The sequence below is a fragment of the Pelobates fuscus genome, chromosome 4, assembly GCF_036172605.1.
Source record: "Pelobates fuscus isolate aPelFus1 chromosome 4, aPelFus1.pri, whole genome shotgun sequence".
In the NCBI taxonomy this organism is placed as follows: domain Eukaryota; kingdom Metazoa; phylum Chordata; class Amphibia; order Anura; family Pelobatidae; genus Pelobates; species Pelobates fuscus.
Genome location: NC_086320.1, coordinates 34,153,639 through 34,179,299, shown reverse-complemented (window position 1 = coordinate 34,179,299; position 25,661 = coordinate 34,153,639). Strand labels below are relative to the sequence as shown.

Sequence of the window (25,661 nt, the reverse complement as noted above, 5' to 3'; positions counted from 1 at the left end):
AAGGTTTTTTTTAACCGTTAATACAGAATTCTACTGTGACTTTTCTAAACTAGATTACCTCCCCTGGGGTTCATTCACTAAGCAGTGAATTGCAAGAATAGGTAAAATGTAGAATTTCTTAGTTTTGCTATTTTTGGCTTAGAAATGGTCTGAGGTTGCATTATACAGGACACCCTATGGACTGACATTTTGCAATGTTTTAGTGTGGATGGCCTATTAGCAATACAGTACACCTCGAAAACAATATGTAGAAGGTAATGTGATATAGTTATATGCTATAAAATCTGCTAAAATAATGCAATGTATGTGAAGTATAGCAGATTAGTGTTACACCTTGCTACTGCAATGAGCAGTACATCTGCTATAACAGGGTAATCCCTAAATCCTGTGCTAGTAGGGGGTATTTGAGGACTGGGTTGGGAACCCCTGTTATAGAGTGATTAAAAGACAGTAATAACTTCTTGTATCAGAGCTCTCCGTGAGTGCGTCCACTTGCTTCAGCTGCCTAACTCCGCCCCCCATTTGACATTTTACGCTCTAAGTCAGTGGTTCCCAACCCAGTCCTCAAGTACCCCCTTACAGACCAGAATTCAGGGATTACCCAGTTGTGTCTAAGGTCTTTTTTTTTGGGGGGGGGGGGAGGGGGGAACACTTTAGACACAACAGGGTAATCCCTAAATCCTGGACTGGTAGGGGGTACTTGAGGACTGGGTTGGGAACCACTGCTCTAAGTGAATACACCCTTCCTCCTCCATGTTCAGGTAAATGTAACGTTCTACCAAATTTATCAAACCGTGGCGAATATATTCTACTACCGTGAGCCTTGACTAGAGGTAGTAGTGTACATGTTAAAAATCTGCACTTTTGCTAGATTCTAAAAAAGCAAGCCCTGCTGAGGGTTAGTGACTAGCCCTGTTAATGTATTGAGATTCAAACTTGGTTGTTACATGCACGACTCCCATAATCCCTCCAGTAAAAAGCCAGATTGTGTTAGAATACCTAATCTAATTTTAAGTCTCTTATATTAAAGCTGAATGCCACACCGATTTACTGATTGCATATGGTCTAGTGCGGCAGTGTGAAATATCATTGATCCTTACGGGGTTAATGGGAATGTGTTGAGCGTCGAGCATTATGCCTGCTGATCTTGGGCTACAGTCGGAGGGGAGGATGGTATATGCTGACCTGTTATGAGCTTGGTCTGTAGAATCGGTGAGAATTGACAGTTGTGGGTAACTTCATTTCTCAAACAGATTGTGTATTGATTTTTTTATTTTTTTTGGTAAACCTGTCACCGATCCTGCTGGTGTGTCAACAAACTCCTATGACATCAGAAAACAACTGTACACAAGTCTTTTCAGATGGCTTTAACCTCTTGTGGACCAGTAAAAGTCTGAGCCATTATAAATGTATATAGTTTTCCTTTTCTAAAACTGAACTATCCTCCTTTTAATGATGATATGCTTGTATAACGCATGGAGCAGAAAAGTCCACTCTGTTAGGTCCATACTGCAAAGATACCAATGAGGGTGAATGGTCATTGGCCATTGATGGGTTAAACTGGAGTTGGTATATTGAACCTCTGATTCTATACCACAGTTCTCCAGTAGGGGCAGACAAAGCACACAAATAGACTTTAGAGAGCTATCCTATAAGGAAAACCAGTTTCTGAAGAATAAATTTCAAAACTCCATAAAATTGCCACTAGTTCGGTCTATTCTATCTGATTCCAGTGACCCAATAGAGCTGACGCTCTGCCCACGTACAAATCGATTACGGTAAATAAACGTATTGGTATTTTCAGAAATAGTCTGTAATCTCTGATTAACCCTTTGAGTGCAACTTCTGCTTACGGAGATATTTGTAAAGAATATTGTGTTGTACTCATCAGATGCATGTTGGGAAATTGAATGTTCTTGACATGCGATAAATGGCCGCGTTATCAAGGTAGCCCACATTTTTTCTAAAAAGCATAATTTGTCTATTGATCTTATTACAATTATTTCATGTAATATTTTCCCCCCACCAAGGTGACTAATCACATTCTATTGTACTTGTGCAAATCAGATATAAAATATATATTATTTGTTTCATTTATGTTTTTGTGAATTGACTAGTTTAGGCAGTAAATGAAGATTTAATATGTTGGGGGGATGGGGGGGGGGGGTGTTTGCCCTAAATACACACGATTGTCATTTTTAAAATAGATTTCCTTAAAATGTGAATTAGATTTGGCCCAACTATTCGTCTTATCTAATGGATAAAATGTTCCTCATAAAACAAAATCTGCAATAGTTAAAACCTCTAAGTGTTTCATTTCAGTGTTTACAGATGATCTTAAACATGTTTTTTATGGCTGTCTTGTGGAATGATAATCCTGTGTGTTTAACAATCATTCCACTTTACCCTAAATTACCTTAGTTTATGTGAGTCCTACTATACTGCAATCACCACCCCTCCCCTCCCCCCAAGGTAACACAGCAAGGGAGCAATGTTTCTCCCCATCCATTGGGGACGGAATAAGCCGAGAGGGGGCGCTGTTGCTTCATATAATATATCTAGGAGCGGCTCTTTATCTGAATAGCAGCTTAGTGTGTTCAGCAGACAATGCAATCTACCAGATCCTCTCTCTCTGTGCTCTGATAACAGTAATACAGAGACCTATAGCCAGGTTTGCAATGCCAATAGCTCTGAAATCCGTGCTCAGACTTTTAACTGAAATCATTTTATGTTTTAAAAAAATCTTCAAACCAGACTTAACATGCACATCCCCTGTGTGTGTAATATATAGAATGTGTGTACACTGTGTGTACACTGCAGGATCCATTGCAAGGTACATTTGTGATTTTTTTTTTTATTTAAAGGGACAGTGTAGCTATTATGTATGTACTGCAGCATTTTTCATATAAATAATGGCAATAGAACACTTCTATTTGTTTAATATTAGGTGTCTCCCATTTCCATGCGGGAGGTGGGTATAAATAAATTTAAACTAGGAAATGAAGGGCACTAAGCAAACCTGCAGCCCTCTCTAGCCCTTCAGAATGGGGGAAAGGAGGGCTTGTTGTGACACCCCCCACCCAAAATACCAAATGGTAAAAGTTTCACAGGGAGGGGGAGGGGATTGCCAGAACCAAAAAGGATAAGCATTGCATCACTGTTTAATTTTATTTATTTTATTATTTTGTCTGCCCCAGGAAGGGTTAAAGTAGCCGCCTGCTCAGAGCATTTTTTTATCAATACTATCAATACTAATGTGTGATCCCTCTCCAAGGCTGCAAGCTGTGTGATGTAGGAAATAGTGAATACTTTCACAGTGTGACCTAATGTATAGTGAAAGTGATGGTACTGACTGTACATGGACTCACACCACCCCTCCCCTCCCCTCCCCCCCCCCCCACACCACACCATATAACCAGAGCTGCCTCAGGACAATGACACTATTTGCATTCTGACCCCATAGCAGATCATTGTGTACAAAGGCAGCCTCTAATGCTCATGCAAGAGGTCTTTTTAAAGGGCTTCCACAAAGCACACACTAAGCTGTCCTTTTAAATGTGCAGGCTCAATACTGCTTAATTGTTTCTTGCAAGCTCCCCTATAAGTCTTTAGAAGAGGGGGAGGGGGGTCATCCTACTAATTTTCAATAGGGGGTCCTACTCTTCTCCAACACAGCCCATTGTGACATTAAGCCTTTTATTGCCTGGGGCACTCAATGGGTTAATTAAAGACACATTCCATGACAGGCTGAGCTTTTTATTTCCTCCTCCCTTTTAAAGTGACAGCATTACTGGAATCCGGTAGAAGATGATGTTCACTGATGCATATAATGGTATCGAGCAGCATTTTGTTACCCAACACTATTTATTGAAATGTTGTTGCCTAACACACAGTTCACTGGGAAGTCCACAGGGGTTAGAGCTAGGTCAACCTGTGTGTTTACTTTTAATTTTATAAAATAACCAACATCTTGCTTTATAAAAAAAAAAAAAAATTGTGATATCAATTATCTCTTTTCCTTGACCTGTATTTCATAATTAGGTCCCATTGCATAGTGCCTGATATAATATTAAATGTACCAGCCCCATATAGCCTGCTCAGACAAGGCAATCTGTAGACTGTTACAATGTATAAAAACAGCAAATAATCTGTCTGGAAGCAATGCATTGGCAATGAGGAAAATACTGAATTTATTGGAAGCTGACTTTTTTTTTCCTGGCTTACTGACGTGTAATATGAGGTCATTTTCTAGTAGTGCAGATCAATGCAGTGAGTACAATCATCTAATAATAACATAATGATCTCAAGTACTGCTATAGTACAATAATAATTCATTATGTAATGAAAGTGCTGGGTGAGATCATTCATTCTAGTACTTCTCTTGCAAGTCATGGTAACATTAGAGCATAACTTATACAGTAAATATTACTCCTGCAGGTCACTATAATATTGGACATGTTATTACTCCTGTAGGTCAGTGTGTAGTATTGGACATGGTATTACTCCTGCAGGTCACTATAGTATTGGACATGTTATTACTCCTGTAGGTCACTATAATATTGGACATGGAATTACTCATGTAGGGCACTATAGTATTGGTCATGGTATTACTCCTGCAGGTCACTATAATATTGGACATGTTATTACTCATGTAGGTCACTATAATATTGGACATGGTATTACTCATGTAGGGCACTATAGTATTGGTCATGGTATTACTCCTGCAGGTCACTATAATATTGGACATGTTATTACTCATGTAGGTCACTATAATATTGGACATGGTATTACACTCCTGCAGGTCACTATAGTATTGGACATGGTATTACTCCTGCAGGTCACTATAGTTTTGGACATGGTATTACTCATGTAGGTCACTATAGTATTGGACATGTTATTACTCCTGCAGGTCACTATAATATTGGACATGGTATTACTCCTGCAGGTCACTATAGTATTGGACATGGTATTACTCATGTAGGTCACTATAGTATTGGACATGTTATTACTCCTGCAGGTCACTATAATATTGGACATGGTATTACTCATGTAGGTCACTATAGTATTGGACATGTTATTACTCCTGTAGGGCACTATAGTATTGGACATGGTATTACTCCTGCAGGTCACTATAGTATTGGTCATGGTATTACTCATGTAGGTCACTATAGTATTGGACATGTTATTACTCCTGTAGGGCACTATAGTATTGGACATGTTATTACTCATGTAGGTCACTGTAGTATTGGACATGGTATTACTTCTGCAGGTCACTATAGTTTTGGTCATGGTATTACTCATGTAGGTCACTATAGTATTGGACATGGTATTACTCCTGCAGGTCTGTGTACTATTAGATATATTACTCCTGCAGGTATGTGCAGTATGTGATGTAATATTACTCCTGTTGGTCAGTTAAGTATAAGATATAATATTACTCTTGCAGGTCACTGTAGTATTGGTCATGTTATTACTCCTGCGTGTCAGTGTAGTATTGGTCATGTTATTACTCCTGCAGGTTTGTGCAGTATGTGATGTAATATTACTGCTGCAGGTCTGTGCCGTATGTGATGTAATATTACTCCTGTAGGTTAGTGTAGTATTAGATGGAATATTACTCCTGCGGGTCACTATAGTATTGGTCATGTTATTACTCCTGCAGGTCTGTGTAGTATTGGACATGGTATTACTCCTGCAGGTCACTATAGTATTGGACATGGTATTACTCCTGTAGGTCACTATAGTATTGGACATGGTATGAATTGGGTTAGGGTAGCATTATTACTCATCTCGGTTTCTGTAGTATTATTCCAATCAGTATAGTATTATTACTCCTGTGGGCTAGTGTAATACTATTACTCAGTCACTGCAGTGTTACTCCTGCTGGTTGCTGTAGTATTGTTACTCTGTGTAGTATTACTCTGTCACTGATAGTTGTATTACTCTGTCACTGATAGTTGTATTACTCTGTCACTGATAGTAGTATTACTGTCAATAATAGTAGTATTATTACTCTCAGTGATAGCAGTATTATTACGCTGTCACTTATAGTATTATTTCTGTCCGTGATAGTATTATTACTGTCAGTGATAGTAGTATTATTCCTCTGTCAGGGATAGTAGTGCTATTTATTATTACTCTGTGACAGAAGAATTCTTTATTATTACTTTGTCACTGACAGTAGTAATACTCTGTAAGTAATAGTATTATTATTACTCTGTCAGTGGTAGTATTAATACTGTCACTGATAGTATAACTGTCAGTGACGTTATTAATACTACCAGTGACAGAGTATTATTACTCTGTCACTGTGTAATATTGTCAGTGATAGTAATCATGTCATTGATAGTCATACACTGTGATAGTAATACTGTTAGTAGTATTGTTACTGTCAGTGATAGTAACAGTAATATCTGTCAGTGGTAGTAATATTACTGTCAATGATAGTAATATCACTGTCCCTGTCAGCAATATCTCTGTCAGTAATAGTATTATCATCACTCTGTCAGGGGTAGTATTGTCATCACTCTGTCAGGGGTAGTATTGTCATCACTCTGTCAGGGGTAGTATTGTCATCACTCTGTCAGGGGTAGTATTGTCATCACTCTGTCAGGGGTAGTATTGTCATCACTCTGTCAGGGGTAGTATTGTCATCACTCTGTCAGGGGTAGTATTGTCATCACTCTGTCAGGGGTAGTATTATCATCACTCTGTCAGGGGTAGTATTATCATCACTCTGTCAGGGGTAGTATTATCATCACTCTGTCAGGGGTAGTATTATCATCACTCTGTCAGGGGTAGTATAATTATTATTATTATTATTATTATTATTATTATACTTTCAGTGATAGCATTATTTCTCTCACTGGTAGTAATACTCTGGTATTATTATTACTATTATCATCTCTCTGTCACTAGTGGTATTATCTCTGTCACTGGTGTTGTTGTTATTATTTCTCTATCACTGGTGGTATTATTATTACTGTCACTGGTAGTATTATTATCTCTCTGTCCTTGGTAGTGGTATTATTATTATTACTGTCACTGGTGGTATTATTATTATTCTGTCATTGATCGTATGATCATCTCTCTGCCACTGGTATTATTATTTCTCTGTCAGTGATAGTACTATTATTATTATTTCTCTGTCAGTGATAGTATTATTATTTTTATTATTACTCTGTCAGTGATAGTATTATCTCTGTCACTGGTAGTAATACTCTGGTATTATTTATTATTACTGTCAGTGATAGTATTATGATTCTCTCTGTCAGTGATAGTACTATTTCTCTGTCAGTGATAGTATTATTAGTAGTAGTAGTAGCATTACTGTCAGTGATAGTATTATCACTCTGTCAGTGATAGTATTATCACTCTGTCAGTGATAGTATTATCACTCTGTCAGTGATAGTATTATCACTCTGTCAGTGATAGTATTATCACTCTGTCAGTGATAGTATTATCACTCTGTCAGTGATAGTATTATTATCACCCTGTCAGTGATAGTATTATTATCACCCTGTCAGTGATAGTATTATTATCACCCTGTCAGTGATAGTATTATTATTAGTGTCAGTGATAGTATTATCACCCTGTCAGTGATAGTATTATTATTAGTGTCAGTGATAGTATTATCACCCTGTCAGTGATAGTACTATGTCTCTGTCAGAGCTTGTAATACTCTGTGATAGTATTATCACCCTGTCAGTGATAGTATTATCACCCTGTCAGTGATAGTACTAGTTCTCTGTCAGAGCTAGTAATACTCTGTGATAGTATTAGTATTATTATCACCCTGTCAGTGATAGTATTATTATTAGTGTCAGTGATAGTATTATCACTCTGTCAGTGATAGTATTATTATTATCACCCTGTCAGTGATAGTACTATTTCTCTGGCAGAGCTAGTAATACTCTGTGATTGTAGTATTATTATTATTATCACTCAGTGATAGTATTATTATCACCCTGTCAGTGATAGTAGTATTATTATTATTATTAGTTTCAGTGATATTATTATTATTATCAGTGCCAGTGATAGTATTATTATCACCCTGTCAGTGATAGTATTATTATTATTATCACCCTGTCAGTGATACTAGTAGTAGTATCACCCTGTCAGTGATACTAGTATTATTATTATCACCCTGTCAGTGATAGTATTATTATCACCCTGTCAGTGATAGTATTATTATCACCCTGTCAGTGATAGTATTATTATCACCCTGTCAGTGATAGTACTATGTCTCTGTCAGAGCTAGTAATACTCTGTGATAGTAATATTATTATCACTCTGTCAGTGATAGTATTATTATTATTAGTGTCGGTGATTGTATTATTATTATCACCCTGTCAGTGATAGTATTATTATTATTATCACCCTGTCAGTGATAGTATTATTATCACCCTGTCAGTGATAGTATTATTATTATTATTATCATCACCCTGTCAGTGATAGTATTATCACCCTGTCAGTGATGGTATTATTATTATTATTTGTATCACCCTGTCAGTGATAGTAGTAGTATTATTATTATTATTATTATTATTATTATTAGTGTCAGTGATAGTATTATTATCACCCTGTCAGTGATAGTATTATTATTATTAGTGTCAGTGATAGTATTATTATTATATCACCCTGTTAGTGATAGTATTATTATCACCCTGTCAGTGATAGTAGTATTATTATTATTATTATTATTATCATCATCACCCTGTCAGTGATAGTACTATGTCTCTGTCAGAGCTAGTGAGCAGTCTCAGCCTTTTCCCGCTGCCGGTTCGGGATGAATGAGTTAAAGCTACTATCAGTCTCACACACAGTGAGAAAGGACCCGCCCACCGGCACTTCCTACCAATGTTCTCTGACAGTGGGCGTGCCGAGGGCGTGGTTAGGGCTCTAGTTTGGCGGGAACGCTGTCCGGGGCGGTATATAAGGTCTGAGAGCTCCCCGTACGGGGAGTGTGTGCCGGGAGCAGTGGGGGAGCAGGAGGTGATACAGCGGGAGATACAGCGAGGGTCTCATTACTGGATTATTACCGCCGCCTCGCAGCCTGGGATTTACAAAGGGCTCCGTGCGCTGTGTGTGGCCGAGGAGTTACCGGGAGCTGGCATTGCAGGGTAAGCCGCCCGTCTCTGCAGCTGGCAACGGGAAGGGGGGGGCTGCATGGCAGGCAGGCTGCAGGATGTGTCCGGGGCTGCCTGGTCCTACTGAGCTCTGCCCGGGATTACTGCATGGATTACTGGATGGCATGGGTCTGGGGGAGCTGACAAACACCCCCAAACGGTGTCTGACTGGGGGAGGCACAGGACCAGCAGTGTCTGACTGGGGGGGGGCACCGGACCAGCAGTGTCTGACTGGGGGGGGGGGGCACAGGACCAGCAGTGTCTGACTGGGGGGGGGGGGCACAGGACCAGCAGTGTCTGACTGGGGGGGGGGGGGCACAGGACCAGCAGTGTCTGACTGGGGGGGGGGGGGCACAGGACCAGCAGTGTCTGACTGGGGGGGGGGCACAGGACCAGCAGTGTCTGACTGGGGGGGGGGGGCACAGGACCAGCAGTGTCTGACTGGGGGGGGGGGGGGCACAGGACCAGCAGTGTCTGACTGGGGGGGGGGAGAGAGACAGGACCTGCAGTGTCTGACTGGGGGGGGGGGCTGTCGTAGGGGAGAGCAAAGAGCTGTCAGGAGGCACAGGGAGAAGAGCTGTCAGTAGGTAAGGGGCACAGTAAGCTGTCAGGGATGGACAGGAATCAGGGGAGCTGGGTATAAGGCATTTGTCTGAGTTTAAGCTTGCTGTCAGTGGGGATTAGGAGGCACAGGGATCTGGGGGTGCTGACAGATGGTAGGGGCACAGTGATCTGGGGGTGCTGGCAGTGAGGAGCTGGCTGCACAGTATAACTGGTACAAGTCTAATGTCTGCAGCTAGCTGGTGGTGGTATAGGGGGTTGCATGTTTTACTGCTGTCAGTGGCTGCTGCTGCTGTCTGTTGCAGACTGTGATCTGTGTGTAAGGGGCTGTAATAGGGGGGTTTCTTTTTGTATAAGATGGCAGAGCTGGTTATCTGAATCCTGTCTGTATAGTGTGATGGACATTTAATTCCCCCTTTCTGGTTATTGTCGCTGCTTTTAGTCCCACCGAGATAGTGCACTGGCTGGGCATTTAAATGAGGGCTGCATTGTGCTGTGAGTGCAGTCCATGCCTTGCTTCCCTGGTGCTGTCTGCCTGTGTGCTCTCCTGCTCTGCCTGGGTGAGGCAGACCATGCCATGTCTGCTTGTAGTAGAAGCCCTGCTGGAACCTGCAGCCCAATTTAAAGTGCCTTTCCAGGAATAAGAGCCGGCAGCTGCCACATCCCCTCTAGTGTGCTGAGACCTGCAGCCCCCTCCCATTCTGTGCAGCCGGCATTTTCCTGGGAGGGCTCTGCCTGGAAGTTATGTCACACTCAGCTCTTTGTGTTAAGGGAAAGTTGTTCATATGCTGGGAATGTACTCCTTCCTATTGTAATGGCTTCATTAAAGTGACTGGTGTAAAAACATTTAATTTTTTTTTTTTTTTTTTTTTTTGTTCCATCAAAACTTGGTTTGAGATTTTCTGCTGTGCTGCTGCCTATAGTGTTAAAGGGCTTGGTTAAATATTCTCTCTGTGTTTGGAATTAGTGTAATTCTTAGTTCCTCTGTTAGAACTCTGACTATGCAAATGAAAAACTGACTTCTTAACTTATGCCGTCAGCTGTTAAGAGCAGCTGCTTGACAAATCTTAATGGATCTTGCATAAACACATTTCCAAAACCTATGGCACATGAATGGTAAATGGAAGCTTTTTACTATTGTGTGCAAGTTATTTTAACCATTTGTTTTTTCTGTTGCCTGGATCTGGTAGCTTTTAGAATGCTAATGTAACAATGGCTATCTCTGTTCAAATACCCACAGAAATCTAACCAATATACCCACTGTTTTTACTTGCAGATTTTCTGTGAGGAGCTCAAAATGCCGCAAACCACAAATTATCCAAGTCGGAACTACGACTATGAGTATGACTCCATTCAACCATTTTTCTACTTTGATGAAGAGGAGAACTTCTATCAGCAGCACAACAGATTGCAGCCTCCAGCTCCCAGTGAGGACATCTGGAAGAAGTTTGAGCTCTTACCCACTCCACCCCTGTCCCCCAGCCGTCGATCTAGTCTATCCAGCCTCTTCCCTTCCACAGCTGATCAGCTGGAGATGGTCACAGAGTTCCTGGGAGGGGATATGGTCAATCAGAGTTTTATCTGTGAGCCGGACGATGAGGCATTTGTGAAGTCTATAATCATTCAGGACTGCATGTGGAGTGGTTTCTCAGCAGCTGCTAGGCTGGAGAAGGTGGTGTCCGAAAAGCTTGCATCCTACCAGGCTTCTAGGAAGGAGAACTCCATGTCTTCTCAATCCCAAAGCCCGCAGCAGCAAAGCCCTCAGAAGACAGAATCCTGTTCAGGAAACCTAAACCTCAGTGGAACCAATAGGGTTAGTCAAGACTACTTGCAGGATCCCAGTTCTGATTGCATAGATCCGTCTGTGGTTTTTCCCTACCCACTGAATGACACTATTTCCAAAGCCAACTCTAGCTGCCTAGATATCATCCTGGACACCCCACCAATAAGCAGTAACGGCAACAGCAGTGAATCAGGTAAGAAGCCTTTCATCAAGGGTGGTCTTGGAACACTGTTAGACTGCAATTTAAGGAACAGCTGTATATTGTGCTCTATAGACTGAGAGGTCATCCATGTGTAAGAGACGACTGCAGTAACTTTCAGTGCTGGAACAAAGTGCTCTTTAAGGGCACTTATCCAATTTTCTAAAGACTTGTTAGAATTCTCAAGCTGTGTGCCTGGGGATCTTTTGTGTGCATGCATTAATCTTGGCAACTTCCTTTTTTTCTTTTTTTTTTCTTTTTTATGATCTGTCAGTGAGGGAGGGAGGAGTCCAACAATTCCATGAGAAAGTGCAGCGTTAGATTTAAGAAGCAAGATTTGCAGCATTGCAGTAGTGGGTGTGGCCCCTATACCCGGAGTGAATGGCAAGGGACAGCAGACATGCTTTCTATGAATGAGACGCTTGCTAAGGTTGCAGCCAAGGGCGAAACTTTTCAGCAACTTGATTGCATAATACGTGTTTAATTGTAATGATTTTTTTTTTTCTGTTCTCCATAATGTGACATTTTAATAAATAATTTTAGGAGTTACTTCTTATACAAGACATGTGTAACTACAAACCTCTAGAATTAAAAATAAAATAAAAATATTAAAAAAAAAAAAAACGTATGCAAGAGAACTGATTTGTTGTACTATATCTAAAACTTTTCCCCTTTCTTTCCCTGACAGAAGAGGAACAAGATGATGATGAATATGAGGAAGAGCAAGACGAGGATGAAGATGAGGAGGAAGAGGATGAAGAAGAGATTGATGTTGTCACAGTTGAAAAAAGACAAAGTGCAACAAAAAGAAATGAATCAAACACTTACTCTTCACAATCTAGACCTCACCACAGTCCTCTAGTCTTAAAGCGATGTCATGTATCTACCCACCAACACAACTACGCTGCCCCTCCCTCCACAAAAATGGACTACCCATCTTCCAAAAGGGCAAAGTTGGAGAGCAACACCAGAGTTCTTAAACAGATCAGCAACAACCGCAAGTGCTCGAGTCCCAGGTCGTCAGACTCTGAGGAGAATGACAAGAGAAAGACACATAATGTTCTTGAACGTCAGAGGAGAAACGAGCTCAAGTTAAGTTTCTTTGCCCTTCGCGATCAGGTACCAGAGGTAGCAAACAACGAGAAGGCCCCCAAAGTGGTCATCCTCAAAAAAGCAACAGAATATGTAATTTCTATGCAGGAAGATGAGCGACGGCTACAACGAGAGGCAGAACAGTTGAAATTAAAAAAAGAACAATTAAAACACAGACTTCAACAGCTAAGGAACTCGAATATGTAAACCTTAACGGGAACATAAGACTTATTAAAACTTTGACCATTAAATATAAGGTGGTCTCAACAAAAGACCTCTGAACTACTTGACTGGACATAATTGCATGCACATGATTCAAAACTACACAACCTTGGCGTGGTCTCTTCAGACTTTGCCAGCACCTTAAAACTGCCTCATTAATTTTGAAATGGGAATACGGGATAGAACTTTTTTTTTTTTTTTTTTTTTTCTGCTTGGGGTGGGGGAGGGGTGGATTTTTTTTAATTTAGTTTTTGTTTTACAGAATATTTGTATTTAAGACGTTTATTTTTCTTACAAACGATACTGAAGTTTTGTTCTAAAATAGCTTCTATAATCTATTGCTGATGTGTATAATATCCTTACTGAGATCTTTATAGAAGATTACTCTATTAATATTCACTTCTCTAACCAGAAATGCAGGGCAAAAAAAGGGCAGATTAGCACACGTGTCTTTCCTGCCATGCCGCATTTATTAAAAATGTTTGTGGTTTTCTTATATTTAAGTACATTTATATTATCAAAAGTTGTTTGCTATTCCTGTATTTGATCTGTCATCTCAAATTCTGAAGTCCTGATGAAGGCGAAGCTGACCAACATGTGACTTAATAATAATGTAAAAAAATACATTGCAAAAATTGCCCATTCCCTTCTGTTTTGAATTCTTAGTGGAAGTTTTGAAGGTCTTTCTGACAGTAAGGAATCGGTTTCCATTTGGATTTGCTGTTTTCTATAATGATTCTTTTAATGATATTATAACATGCTGGTAGTCTGAAAATTCATCATTGTTTATTACAAGGCTTGTTAGCTTGTCCTATTCATCATGGGAAGAGGCCAGACTGCGATAGTAGCGTTTGACACAGCAAGCTGTTTGAAATAAGCTTCAGAAAAATAATAAAAAAAAAAGCTTAAATCCTCTCCTGTCTGTTGTATATCTGAATTTCTCAACTTATATTATTGCTATTAGGAATGTATAAATAAAACTGAAATAACTAGACCTGTTATAGGAAGCTATATTGGCCTACAATTTGCAACAACTATCTTTCTAATTTGGCATTCTGTCTAGAACCCTCACATTTGGGGCAAAGATGTAAAAGTTCCAATTGTAGGCAAAACAATTAGTTCAAGGTTCAGCGCACTTTCTCCTTTCTTTTTTTTTTTTTTTGAGGGAAGGCGCAGTGGGTGTGGCATCCAGGATCAAGGTAAGACCACTGCTCAAAACATGTATCACTACATCTAGTAGCTTAGGCAGATTTAGTACCGGTTAGATCTCTTGCCATTAATATTGAAGTTAACACACAACCTCTTTGGTGTCCATTTTAATGAGGACATGGTCTGATACAAGATGACGAGTACATACACTTTGTTCACCATGGGGCACTATTTGAATTTAGATCAGAATTCCCCAACCTCATGTGCATACATTACACAATCACTGCATGATATTTGGGAGTTTGAGCTGCATCCACCTGTTCATAAGAACAGTATTTAGACAAGGTGACACATGTACAGTTGATTATGCAGTATAGAGCTAATGTGGCAGATTTAATTTAAGCATGTATGCCCTTTCTCGGTCTCTCCTCTCTGCCTGTGGCCACCTCCTGTCTGCTGCTCGCACCCGTCCGGCCAACCCGCGCTTGGCTTCCTTCCTATGGAATAGCCTGCCTACCACCATCAGACTCTCCCCTAGTCTTCAATCATTTAAGAAGTGTCTTAAAACCCTCTCTTTAGGAAAGCTTATGGCCTCCTAGACTAACCTCTACCTCACATACCTGTCTCTTGCTCTGTCCTAAAGGGCAGCACTCTACTCTCTCCTCCAGCTCTGCTTCACTCTCACCTTATTTGATTGCTATCTCCTGTCCTATTGTGTTTTACACCCCACCTTCTATAGACTGAGCTCGTTTGAGCAGGGTCCTCTTCAACCTATCATTCCTTTAAGTTTTATTGTAATTGTCCTATTTATAGTTCAATTCCCCCCTCTCATAATATTGTTGGAGCGCTATGGAATCTGTTGGCGCTATATAAATGGAAAGAAGAAGAATTAAAGGTGCAAGGCAACAAACACTACCAAGATGTTCCAAACTATGGGATCCCCCTTCTACCACCACCACCACCACTACTACTATTAATATACTCTAGTTGTCTGTGCGACAAACTTGTTTAATCCTTTACATGTATCAATGTCCAGGCATTAAACTCATTGCTTGCAGCTTTAAAGAGCCAGGATGTGGAGGTTCGGGCACTCTTGCAGTTGAGAAATGTTTACTCCTTTCCCCCTTCACTTGCCTATGCGTTGTGGATTATATTAGGGGTTAAAACTAACCTTTGAATTCTATCACTTTTAAATTTGATATGCAAAATTTTGGGTAGAATTTACAAGCTGTGACTGTTGCACAGTTGGAGATTTTACCTTGATATCTACCTGATGTTCTACACTTTCATATATATATATGTATATATATCTCAAGAGTAAAACATTTATTGGCTCTCTCGCTAACATCTTCAATCTCTCCCTTTCCTCTGGCACATTTACCTCACCCTTCAAACATGCAACTGTAACCCCGATTCTGAAAAAGCCCAACCTTGATCCCAACTCCCCATCCAACTACTGCCCTATCTCGCTACTGCCATTTGCCTCCAAGATCCTCGAGAGAGTGGTGTACGTCAGATTGACAGACTTTCTCGAATCCAACTCTCTGCTTGACCCCCTTCAGTCTGGATTCTGCGCTGGTCACTCTGTTGAAACTGCTGTTACCAAAGTATCCAACGACTTAATTGCTGCTAAATCTCGCGGCCAATACTCTATCCTAATACTCCTTGATCTTTCTGCCGCCTTTGACACTGTTGATCATAAACAGCTTCTTCACATTCTCCGTAACTTTGGTCTACGGGATACTGCTCTCTCCTGGTGCTCCTCCTACCTCTCCCAGCACTCTTTCAGTGTTTCTTTCTTTGGCTCTGCCTCTTCTCCCCAACCCCTCTCTGTTGGCGTCCCCCAAGGTTCTGTCCTCGGCCCCCTACTGTTCTCTATCTATACTGCCTCCCTTGGTAAACTCATCAGCCCCTTTGGCTTCCAATATCATTTATATGCAGATAACACACAAATCTACCTGTCCTCCCCTGATCTCTCTCCACCCACCTTGACTCGTGTTTCTGACTGCCTCTCTGCTATTTCCAACTGGATGGCTGCTCACTTCCTTAAACTCAACCTGTCCAAAACAGAACTTCTAGTTCTTCCTCCCTCAAGTGCTGCTACTCCTGTTGTCTCCATCCAAGTCAACGGCGCTACTATCACTTCTACCTCGCAGGCTCGCGGCCTAGGGGTTCTTTTCGATTCTGACCTCTCTTTTACTCCCCATGTCCAATCGATAGTCAAATCCTGTCGCTTCCAACTCAAGAACATAGCGCGCATCCGCCCATATCTAACGCCAGATGCAGCGAAGGTACTGGTTCATGCTGTTGTTCTCTCTCGCCTTGACTATTGCAATCCCCTTCTTACCGGTCTTACGTGTTCCCAGTTTGCACTGCTGCAATCTATAATGAATGCGGCTGCGAGGCTTATTTTCCTGTCCGGTCGCACCTCCCACGCCTCCACGCTCTGTCAGTCCCTGCATTGGCTTCAAGTTAGATATAGGGCCCAATTCAAAATTCTGGCGCTTGCTTACAAATCCCTACATAATGCTGCTCCAACATACCTATCCTCCTTCATACACAAGTATGTCCCGTCGAGACCCCTGCGCTCAGCCCAAGACCTACGCCTATCCTCTGCCTGGATCCCCACCTCTGATGCTCGCCTTCAAGACTTTTCCAGGGCTGCACCTCTTCTGTGGAGCTCCCTTCCCTCCTCAATCAGACTTTCACCCAGCCTCCACTCCTTCAAAAAATCTCTGAAAACTCACTTCTTCATTAAAGCGTATCAATTAAACTGTCAGCAGGTTTCTCATCCCCCACCCCATGACTCCTTTCCTGCAACTGTCAAAAATGGCCTACCAAGCACTCAATAAACCCTTCTCTAACAAACTATTTAATTCCCCTATTTTAACCCTTTGTGTCACTATACCCCACTCCCTTCTCTCACAAACTATTTAATTCCCCTACTTTAACCCTTTGTGTCACTATACCCCACTCCCTCTAGCATGTAAGCTCATCGAGCAGGGCCCTCAACCCCCTCTGTTCCTGTACGTCCAGTTGTCTGATCTCAATTATGTGTCTGTTAGTCCACCCATTGTACAGCACTACAGAATTTGTTGGCGCTATATAAATAATAAAATAATAATAATAATTGGCGTGTTTTGTTATTCCAATATAGCTGTTTACCTAAAAATCTTAATTTTCCCTTGCCAATTTGTCTGTTCGCCCCTTTGTGTTTTTTACTCTGCCTATAGTGAATACAATGTTGCCAAGATCCACATTTATAATCTAAGCCATTTTTTTGCTCTCTCTAATCTGAAGGGAGAATCCTAGCCTACAATATGCACACTCTGAGAAATGGCAATTTTAATAAAACAGAGCCTATCCACATCTGTACTGGTGATTACATCACCTTGGAAATCCTTAAACTTCTGAGAAATGACTAATACGCTGTGGCAGATTCCCAAGTATTCCTACTTAGGAGGCCCAGTGTGTTTAAAAAAAAAATATATATATATACAGTATCTTAAGGTTCAAACTTTATAGAGTCCTTTTCCCAAGTGTTACTCACAGGGTTAATGCTGCAATCAGTTATGCTATGTTGTGGCCCCTGCATCAAATCCAAATTACTCATATCTTATGGGTTTCTGGTGAGAATGAAATGCCAGGAATTTTATGATATCATAATCAAATTGTTTTTTTGTTTTTTTCCAGTAACAATCCTAAAATAGCACGTCGCTGAGTGTCAGTCTGTGAAAATGTAGTATATATTGGAACAGAGCATGTAGTGGGGCATCTTATCACTAGTCCTAAATCAAATACCATTTGACTGTCCAAACTTCGCAAACTCTGGTAACTCCTCCCCCTCTATTTGATTTTGTGAGGGGTGGGGGGGGGTATGGTATTTCCTAAAAAGTGATGTGATATATAGATTAAAGTACCCGAGCTAGAGCATATATGCAACTTATTTATCCACTGTTTATTAAATACACCAATTAAGGTCTAACTACAGGACCAGCCATGATATTGTTTAATATACATACTGAATTTTACTCCCTAAAATGGGAGGTGTGGTTAATTAGGGAACTGCATGTGTTAGACCTAAAGTAGCCCAGTCAGTAAAATTACAAAATGTCGCTGTTTTCTAACTGTATTATGGCCTACAATAACAATTCCCTTCTTGTCTTGCCACAATTTCCCATTTAGTGAATAACCCCATACAAGTCATTTTGTTGGCTACGGTATTACTGATGTGTGGGCCTCAGTTTTTTTTTTTGTTTGTTTGTTTTTTTTTAAAAGCTCCAGTCAGTCCACTGGTGGTTTGACGTGTCATGCATAATGCCATATTAAATAATCGGTGTAACTAGTTTCAGCCATTATAGTGTCAAGTGCTGCGGAGCCTGAGCAACGCATACGCTACCCATGCCTGTGCCAATATTTTAATGCATAAAGAGTTTGATTCTGTAGCTTACTGTCCTCAGGCAATAGAGAAAGATTTTGGGGTATCCATACAGTGGACTCATCTGTGCTGCACCAGGGGATTTCAAATGAACTCTTTAAAGGGGCTCTGTCACATAGTTACATAGTTAGATAGCTGAAAAGAGACTTGCGTCCATCAAGTTCAGCCTTCCTCACACCTGTTTTTTGCTGTTGATCCAAAAGAAAAGAAAAAAACCCAGTTTGAAGCACAATTTTGCAACAAGCTAGGACAAAAAATTCCTTCTTGACCCCAGAATGGCAGTCAGATTTATCCTTGAATCAAGCAGTTATTACCCTACATTGAAAGATTATATCCTTGAATATTCTGTCTTTGCAAGTATGCATCTAGTAGCTGTTTGAACATCTGTATGGACTCTGATAAAACCACTTCTTCAGGCAGAGAATTCCACATCCTGATTGTTCTTACAGTAAAAAAACCTTTCCTTTGTCAACACCTTAACCACTACAGAACGTTAAGTGGAAGGTGATGGGTACATTTATTGTCAGTCCAGACAATGCAATACTTTATTTTTACATGGACATTGAAACAATGTAAGTATTAAGTAGCAGCCAAGCATAAGGGAGAATCTGTAGGACCTGTCAGATTTACAGGCTTCCCCAAACTCCGGCCCTCCAGATGTTGCTGAACTACAACTCCCATGATTCTATGAATTAAATAGGCTGAGAATCATGGGAGTTGTAGTTCAGCAACATCTGGAGGGCCAGAGTTCGGGGAAGCCTGAGTTAGAACCTTGGTGTTCATGTGGCACCAATACTTCCACAAGGCACTAAACTGCAACTCAACAGCACTGATCACACCATCAAAATACTCTGTCAAGGTTTACATTAAACTAAGAATTGTTGGGAATTTGAAATAAATACATTAACGCTCAAATAGCCGAACTAAAAACATAAATCACTCTTTAGATTCCTACTCCCCCCTCCCCCCCCCCCCCTAATTTGGCTTAAATGTATAATGTAATTTGAATTCACAACATTTCCCACTTTACTGAATAAACCTGCTTGATTTATCCCCAACAGAGTAAGAGACATTGTGGTGACCTGGGATGGTCATTTTTTTTTTTTTTTTAAATGGCTTTAAGAAATCCCATGGAAACAGTATTATTCAAATCAATGATTATAGCTTTTGTGGTTATTTTTTTGCTTTTTTTTGGTTTGTTTGTTTTTTAAATTGTAGTGAAGCACATTTCAGAGAATCTACCAACTATTGCATTTCATTCAAAGGATTTTCACACATTAAACCATATTTACCAAAATAAACAATTGCAGGACAATGTTCTGAAAGTAGCACACTTAGGAGAAACATGGGTTTTAATGGACTTTGACACACATTTGCTTCACGTTTACCTAAGTGCATATCATCCAATATGTTGTGTAGATTGATAGAATAATTAGCACTGAGGCTGTTGGATTCATTTACAAAATATCAAAGCCTGACATTGTTTAAATAACCTGTTTGATGTTGAATAAGGCAGGGTTGCAATGTTGCTGGACTACAGACAACTGGCTACATGTTATCAGATTTCACCATATGGCTGAAGAGATACTAATTAGAATTTACCCTAAAACGAGGCCTATAAACTCTGCTTTGGGTCTTCAGATCAGTAGTCTCCAGATAGAATGCTTGGCACTATCTCTGCCAATCTGATCGCTTTGAAATCCACCAGAGGGTAGGGCAGAACAAAGGAAGCTATTGAATACTGCAGACCTAAGCAGCTTCTGACTGCTAAATGGGGCAGAAAATTCTCAGTAATGACAAATAGCAGTTTCAAACCTCAGCACATTTTCACTATTTTATCACTGAAATGGTCCGAAATGTAAAAATCGACTGCACTCAGAGTCCCCGAGGAAAGGCCAGTTTCAGCCAGAAACGTTGCTTTTTCCGCACATCATAGTCACCACATCTCTGATCATCTTTCACATCAAGTGGCTAGATCCATTTTTGCTCAAATGACTGAGAATTGTATTACAGAGAGAGAGTGTGTGTTTTTGTTTTTAAATCTTCAATCCATTTGTTTACTTCATCAGTGATTAATAGAAATTGATTGACAATATGAAAGTATTCAATTTGAACATAAATACATTTATGCCATGTATATGTTCAAATATATACAAATGAAATGAATTGTGAAAACATGCTTGAACAGAAATAAAATAGAAATAAATCTCCCAACTATTAATTCATTCATAAAGCAATTGTATTAATACATAAACAAACAATATAAGAGGCAAAAAAGACAAAATATCTTCATTATACGCAGCCGTATTGTTCAGAATGATTGATCTAGATGAATACCAATCAAAAAATGCGTGTTTTATATTACCATTTATTAACGTTATTATATTAAACGTACTACTGCTCCAGTGTGGGCAACATATGGGACATCATTAAAAGAACATCTAATGCACTACAAAAATAAAGAATATAAAAAAAAAAAAAGAACATCCCTAGAAGTCTACGCAGAAAGGAAAATCTCATTAGATGATGGTACTTTATTAAATAGCCAAGAATACTATGAAATAGGGGATACTTCATATATACTTAGATGTGCAAGTACCATAGACAGCAGTGAGTATATTCTCTCTTAACTCCAGGAATATTGTAGAAGAATGAGCAACGTTTACTGAAAGCAAAAATGTGAAATATTGTTATTGTTTGAAAGCCTTTTTGAACTCCCACAAATCATCTAGTGGATAATTTCCCATGTACGTACTTTTAAATTAATGTGGATCTTTTGATATTTACGACATTTGGGCATGAGGTTGCTCGTTAACCTTTATCTTGATTTTTTTGCGATACAGACTAAAAAAATTAACTTCGCTTATGAAATGGTGCAAACCCTTCTGCTTCCACAGATATAGGGGTAGAGAGGCATTCAGAATATCACGGGGAATATGGCAGTACTCTGTCCGATGACAGTGAAACTAAAGTACTACTGGTGACTGGTAGAGTGGTCATCGTTAATTGTACTGGCACCAAGAATTCTGACAGTAGCTCTGTTTGTAGACATCCATTGTGAAAGGGTCACGTGACTGGCCACTGGCTATTGTGTACGGCTAAGAAGCATTCACAGAGAAGTCAACTTGCCGAATAAAAGTCAGAATGGCTATTCAGCAGATCCATGACTTATCCCAATCCAGACGTCCATATAAAGCCTTCTTAACCCAGCCTCCAACATACTTACAACACAAAGATGGCTTCTTAAAAGCTTTGAACTCCAGGGGACCGTTAGGAGCATTATGCCTCATTAATAAAGCAGTACTCAAAGATGTGACTGAAGCTAGGTCATTAGAAGAGCTTAAGTGGGGGAAGGAATAATTAGCGTACGGAGATATTACAGATGGACAGCAATAAATATTGACAAAAACATTAGGAAACAGGAAGATGGAAAAATAAATATTTGGCCTGATTTCACTGGACCAATAAATACAATCTATCTATCCTCTTAGCTCCATAAAATGGTTTAATGATACAATCACAATAATTGCCATGCAAGTTTTCTTTAAACTGGTTGTTAAAGGAGTTGCCAAGATTGAAATAGAATTATGGCGATAACCTACTCAAATCAGTAATAATAAGCATTTATGAAAAACAAAACACTGGGCTGTCAGTGAGCAAATAGTTTCTTAGGCAATGGCATATGTACTATTCACATATATGCAGACCTGGTCACAAGTAGCTTCATTCATGAAATTCATAAATAAAACTACTAGCAAAATGTTAATTTAAAAAAAACAACAGCTGTCAGCCATGAAATGCAGATCTTCATATAATATAATATTACTGGAATTCTATAGCTCTTTTGCATTTTTAGCCAGAAATCTAATCTGACTCTTAAACCAGGAAATGGCTATGATCTCTCAAACAATTCCTTCCTGCAAACCTTTCTAAGAATGAGCTAGTATTGACTAGACACACGTACTCTGATTTCTAGTAGATATCAATGATTGTTTGCAGCAAAGACTTGCACCTCACTTGGTGCGAAATTAATTATAGACCCAAGAGAACAGGATTTGTGCAAATGTTTCTCTTGCAGTTTGTGAATGAGACCCTTTCGGCTGCATTCTGCATTCACAAGAGGATCCATTAACTTGTCTTAAGAAATATTTCAAATGGACAAAGAGGGACACTTTCATTTTAAGGGTGTGAGTTGTGTGTGGCCAGGGGTAGGGCTGTGCTGAGACATTTTAGGTGATTTACTAATAATTTATGAAGCTAAAATGTAATTTAGAACAAGAACAATGTATCTTATTTACACAGACTGATTTATAAACACATTTATTGTAGTTTAAAGACACATTTTTGGAGTATTATTGCTGTAGAGATCTGTTATACACTCAGACACATTACTGGGAGTATTATTGCTGTGGGGCTCCGTTATACACTCAGACACATTACTGGGAGTATTATTGTTGTGGAGCTCTGTTATACACTCAGTCACATTACTGGGAGTATTATTGTTGTGGAGCTCTGTTATACACTCAGACACATTACTGGGAGTATTATTGCTGTGGGGCTCTGTTATACACTCAGACACATTACTGGGAGTATTATTGCTGTGGAGCTCTGTTATACGATCAGACACATTACTGGGAGCATTATTGCTTTGGGGCTCTGTTATACACTCAGACACATTACTGGGAGTATTATTGCTGTGGAGCTCTGTTATACACTCAGACACATTACTGGGAGTATTATTGTTGTGGAGCTCTGTTATACACTCAGACACATTACTGGGAGTATTATTGCTGTGGGGCTCTGTTATACACTCAGACACATTACTGGGAGCATTATTGCTTTGGGGCTCTGTTATACACTCAGACACATTACTGGGAGTATTATTACTGTGGGGCCCTGTTATACACTCAGACACATTACTGGGAGTATTATTGCTGTGGAGCTCTGTTACACACTCAGACACATTACTGGGAGTATTATTGCTGTGGAGCTCTGTTACACACTCGGACACATTACTGGGAGTATTATTGCTGTAGAGATCTGTTATACACTCAGACACATTACTGGGAGTATTATTACTGTGGAGCTCTGTTATACACTCAGTCACATTACTGGGAGTCAGTGGCGGATCCAGAGCCTGATCTCGGGAGGGGCACTTGTAGATTATTTAAAGAAATAATCCAGACACAATAACCACTACAGCTCAGTGTAGTGGTTATGGTGTCTATAGTGCCGGGACCCCCTCCCAGAGTAAGTAGTCAAACCGTTTAAGAACAGTTTGACAACTTACCTGAAGTCTGCTGGGAAATGGGGCTGTAGTAGTGCATTGGAGCAGTAGTGTGTGTGAGTGGTGCAATGTGTAAGGGGTGCAGTGTGTGTGTGAGGGGGACAGTGTGTGAGCGTGTGTGAGAGCGGCAGTGTATGTCAGGGATGCAGTGTATGTGTGGGACAGTATGTGTGTGTAACAGTTGCAGTGTGTGTGTGTGAGTATTGCAGTGTATGTGTGAGTGTGGGCAATGTGTGTATATGGGGCGGCAGTGTGTGTGTATGAGGGGGCAGTATGGGGGGCAGTACAGGTCTATGGGGGTCAGTGTGTGTGTATGAGGGGGCAGTATGGGGGCAGTACAGGTCTATGGGGGTCAGTGTGTGTGTATGGGGGCCAGTGTGTGTGTATGGGGGCAGTATGGGGGGCAGTGTGTGTGTATGGGGGGCAGTATGGGTGTATGGGGGGCAGTGTGGGTGTATGGGGGGCAGTGTGGGTGTATGGGGGGCAGTGTGGGTGTATGGGGGCAGTGTGGGCGTATGGGGGCAGTGTGGGTGTATGGGGGCAGTGTGGGGGGCAGTGTGTGTGTGTATGGGGGGCAGTATGGTTGTATGGGGGGCAGTGTGGGTGTATGGGGGCAGTGTGGGTGTATGGGGGCAGTGTGGGTGTATGGGGGCAGTGTGGGTGTATGGGGGGCAGTGTGGGTGTATGGGGGGCAGTGTGGGTGTATGGGGGGCAGTGTGTGTGTATGGGGGCAGTATGGGGGGCAGTGTGTGTATGGGGGGCAGTATGGGTGTATGGGGGGCAGTATGGGTGTATGGGGGGCAGTATGGGTGTATGGGGCAGTGTGGGTGTATGGGGGGCAGTATGGGTGTATGGGGCAGTGTGGGTGTATGGGGCAGTGTGGGTGTATGGGGGGCAGTGTGGGTGTATGGGGCAGTATGGGTGTATGGGGCAGTATGGGTGTATGGGGCAATATGGGTGTATGGGGCAATATGGGTTATGGGGGGCAGTATGGGTGTATGGGGGCAGTGTGGGTGTATGGGGGGCAGTGTGGGTGTATGGGGGGCAGTGTGGGTGTATGGGGGGCAGTGTGGGTGTATGGGGGGCAGTGTGGGTGTATGGGGGGCAGTGTGGGTGTATGGGGCAGTATGGGTGTATGGGGGCAGTATGGGTGTATGGGGGGCAGTATGGGTGTATGGGGGCAGTGTGGGTGTATGGGGGCAGTGTGGGTGTATGGGGGGCAGTGTGGGTGTATGGGGGGCAGTGTGGGTGTATGGGGGGCAGTATGTGTGTAATGGGGGGCAGTGTGTGTGATATAAGGGTATGGGGTCTTTTTTTTTATATATTTTTTTTTTTTTTATTTAAATAAATATTCTATGTCCCCCCTCCCTTCTTACCTTTACTGGGGGAGGGGGGACATTTCCCTGGTGTACACTCAGACACATTACTGGGAGTATTATTGCTGTGGAGCTCTGTTATACACTCAGACACATTACTGGGAGTATTATTGCTGTGGAGATCTGTTATACACTCAGACACATTACTGGGAGTATTATTGCTGTGGAGCTCTGTTATACACTCAGTCACATTACTGGGAGTATTATTGCCGTGGAGCTCCGTTATACACTCAGACACATTACTGGGAGTATTATTGCCGTGGAGCTCCGTCATACACTCAGACACATTACTGGGAGTATTATTGCTGTGGAGATCTGTTATACACTCAGACACATTACTGGGAGTATTATTGCTGTGGAGCTCTGTTATACACTCAGACACATTACTGGGAGTATTATTGCTGGGGAGCTCTGTTATACACTCAG

The 25,661-nt window shown here is 41.0% G+C and overlaps 1 protein-coding gene across 1 annotated transcript; it reads left to right on the top strand.

Moving 5' to 3' along the window:
• The first annotated feature begins 8,975 nt into the window (after positions 1 to 8,975).
• On the top strand, positions 8,976 to 13,595 carry MYC (MYC proto-oncogene, bHLH transcription factor). The gene is made up of 3 exons (XM_063451065.1): positions 8,976 to 9,122; positions 10,966 to 11,665; positions 12,360 to 13,595. Exons 2-3 carry the CDS (start codon positions 10,987 to 10,989, stop codon positions 12,968 to 12,970), a joined length of 1,290 nt encoding a protein of 429 aa, XP_063307135.1. The 5' UTR covers positions 8,976 to 9,122; positions 10,966 to 10,986; the 3' UTR covers positions 12,971 to 13,595.
• The last annotated feature ends 12,066 nt before the right edge of the window (positions 13,596 to 25,661 follow it).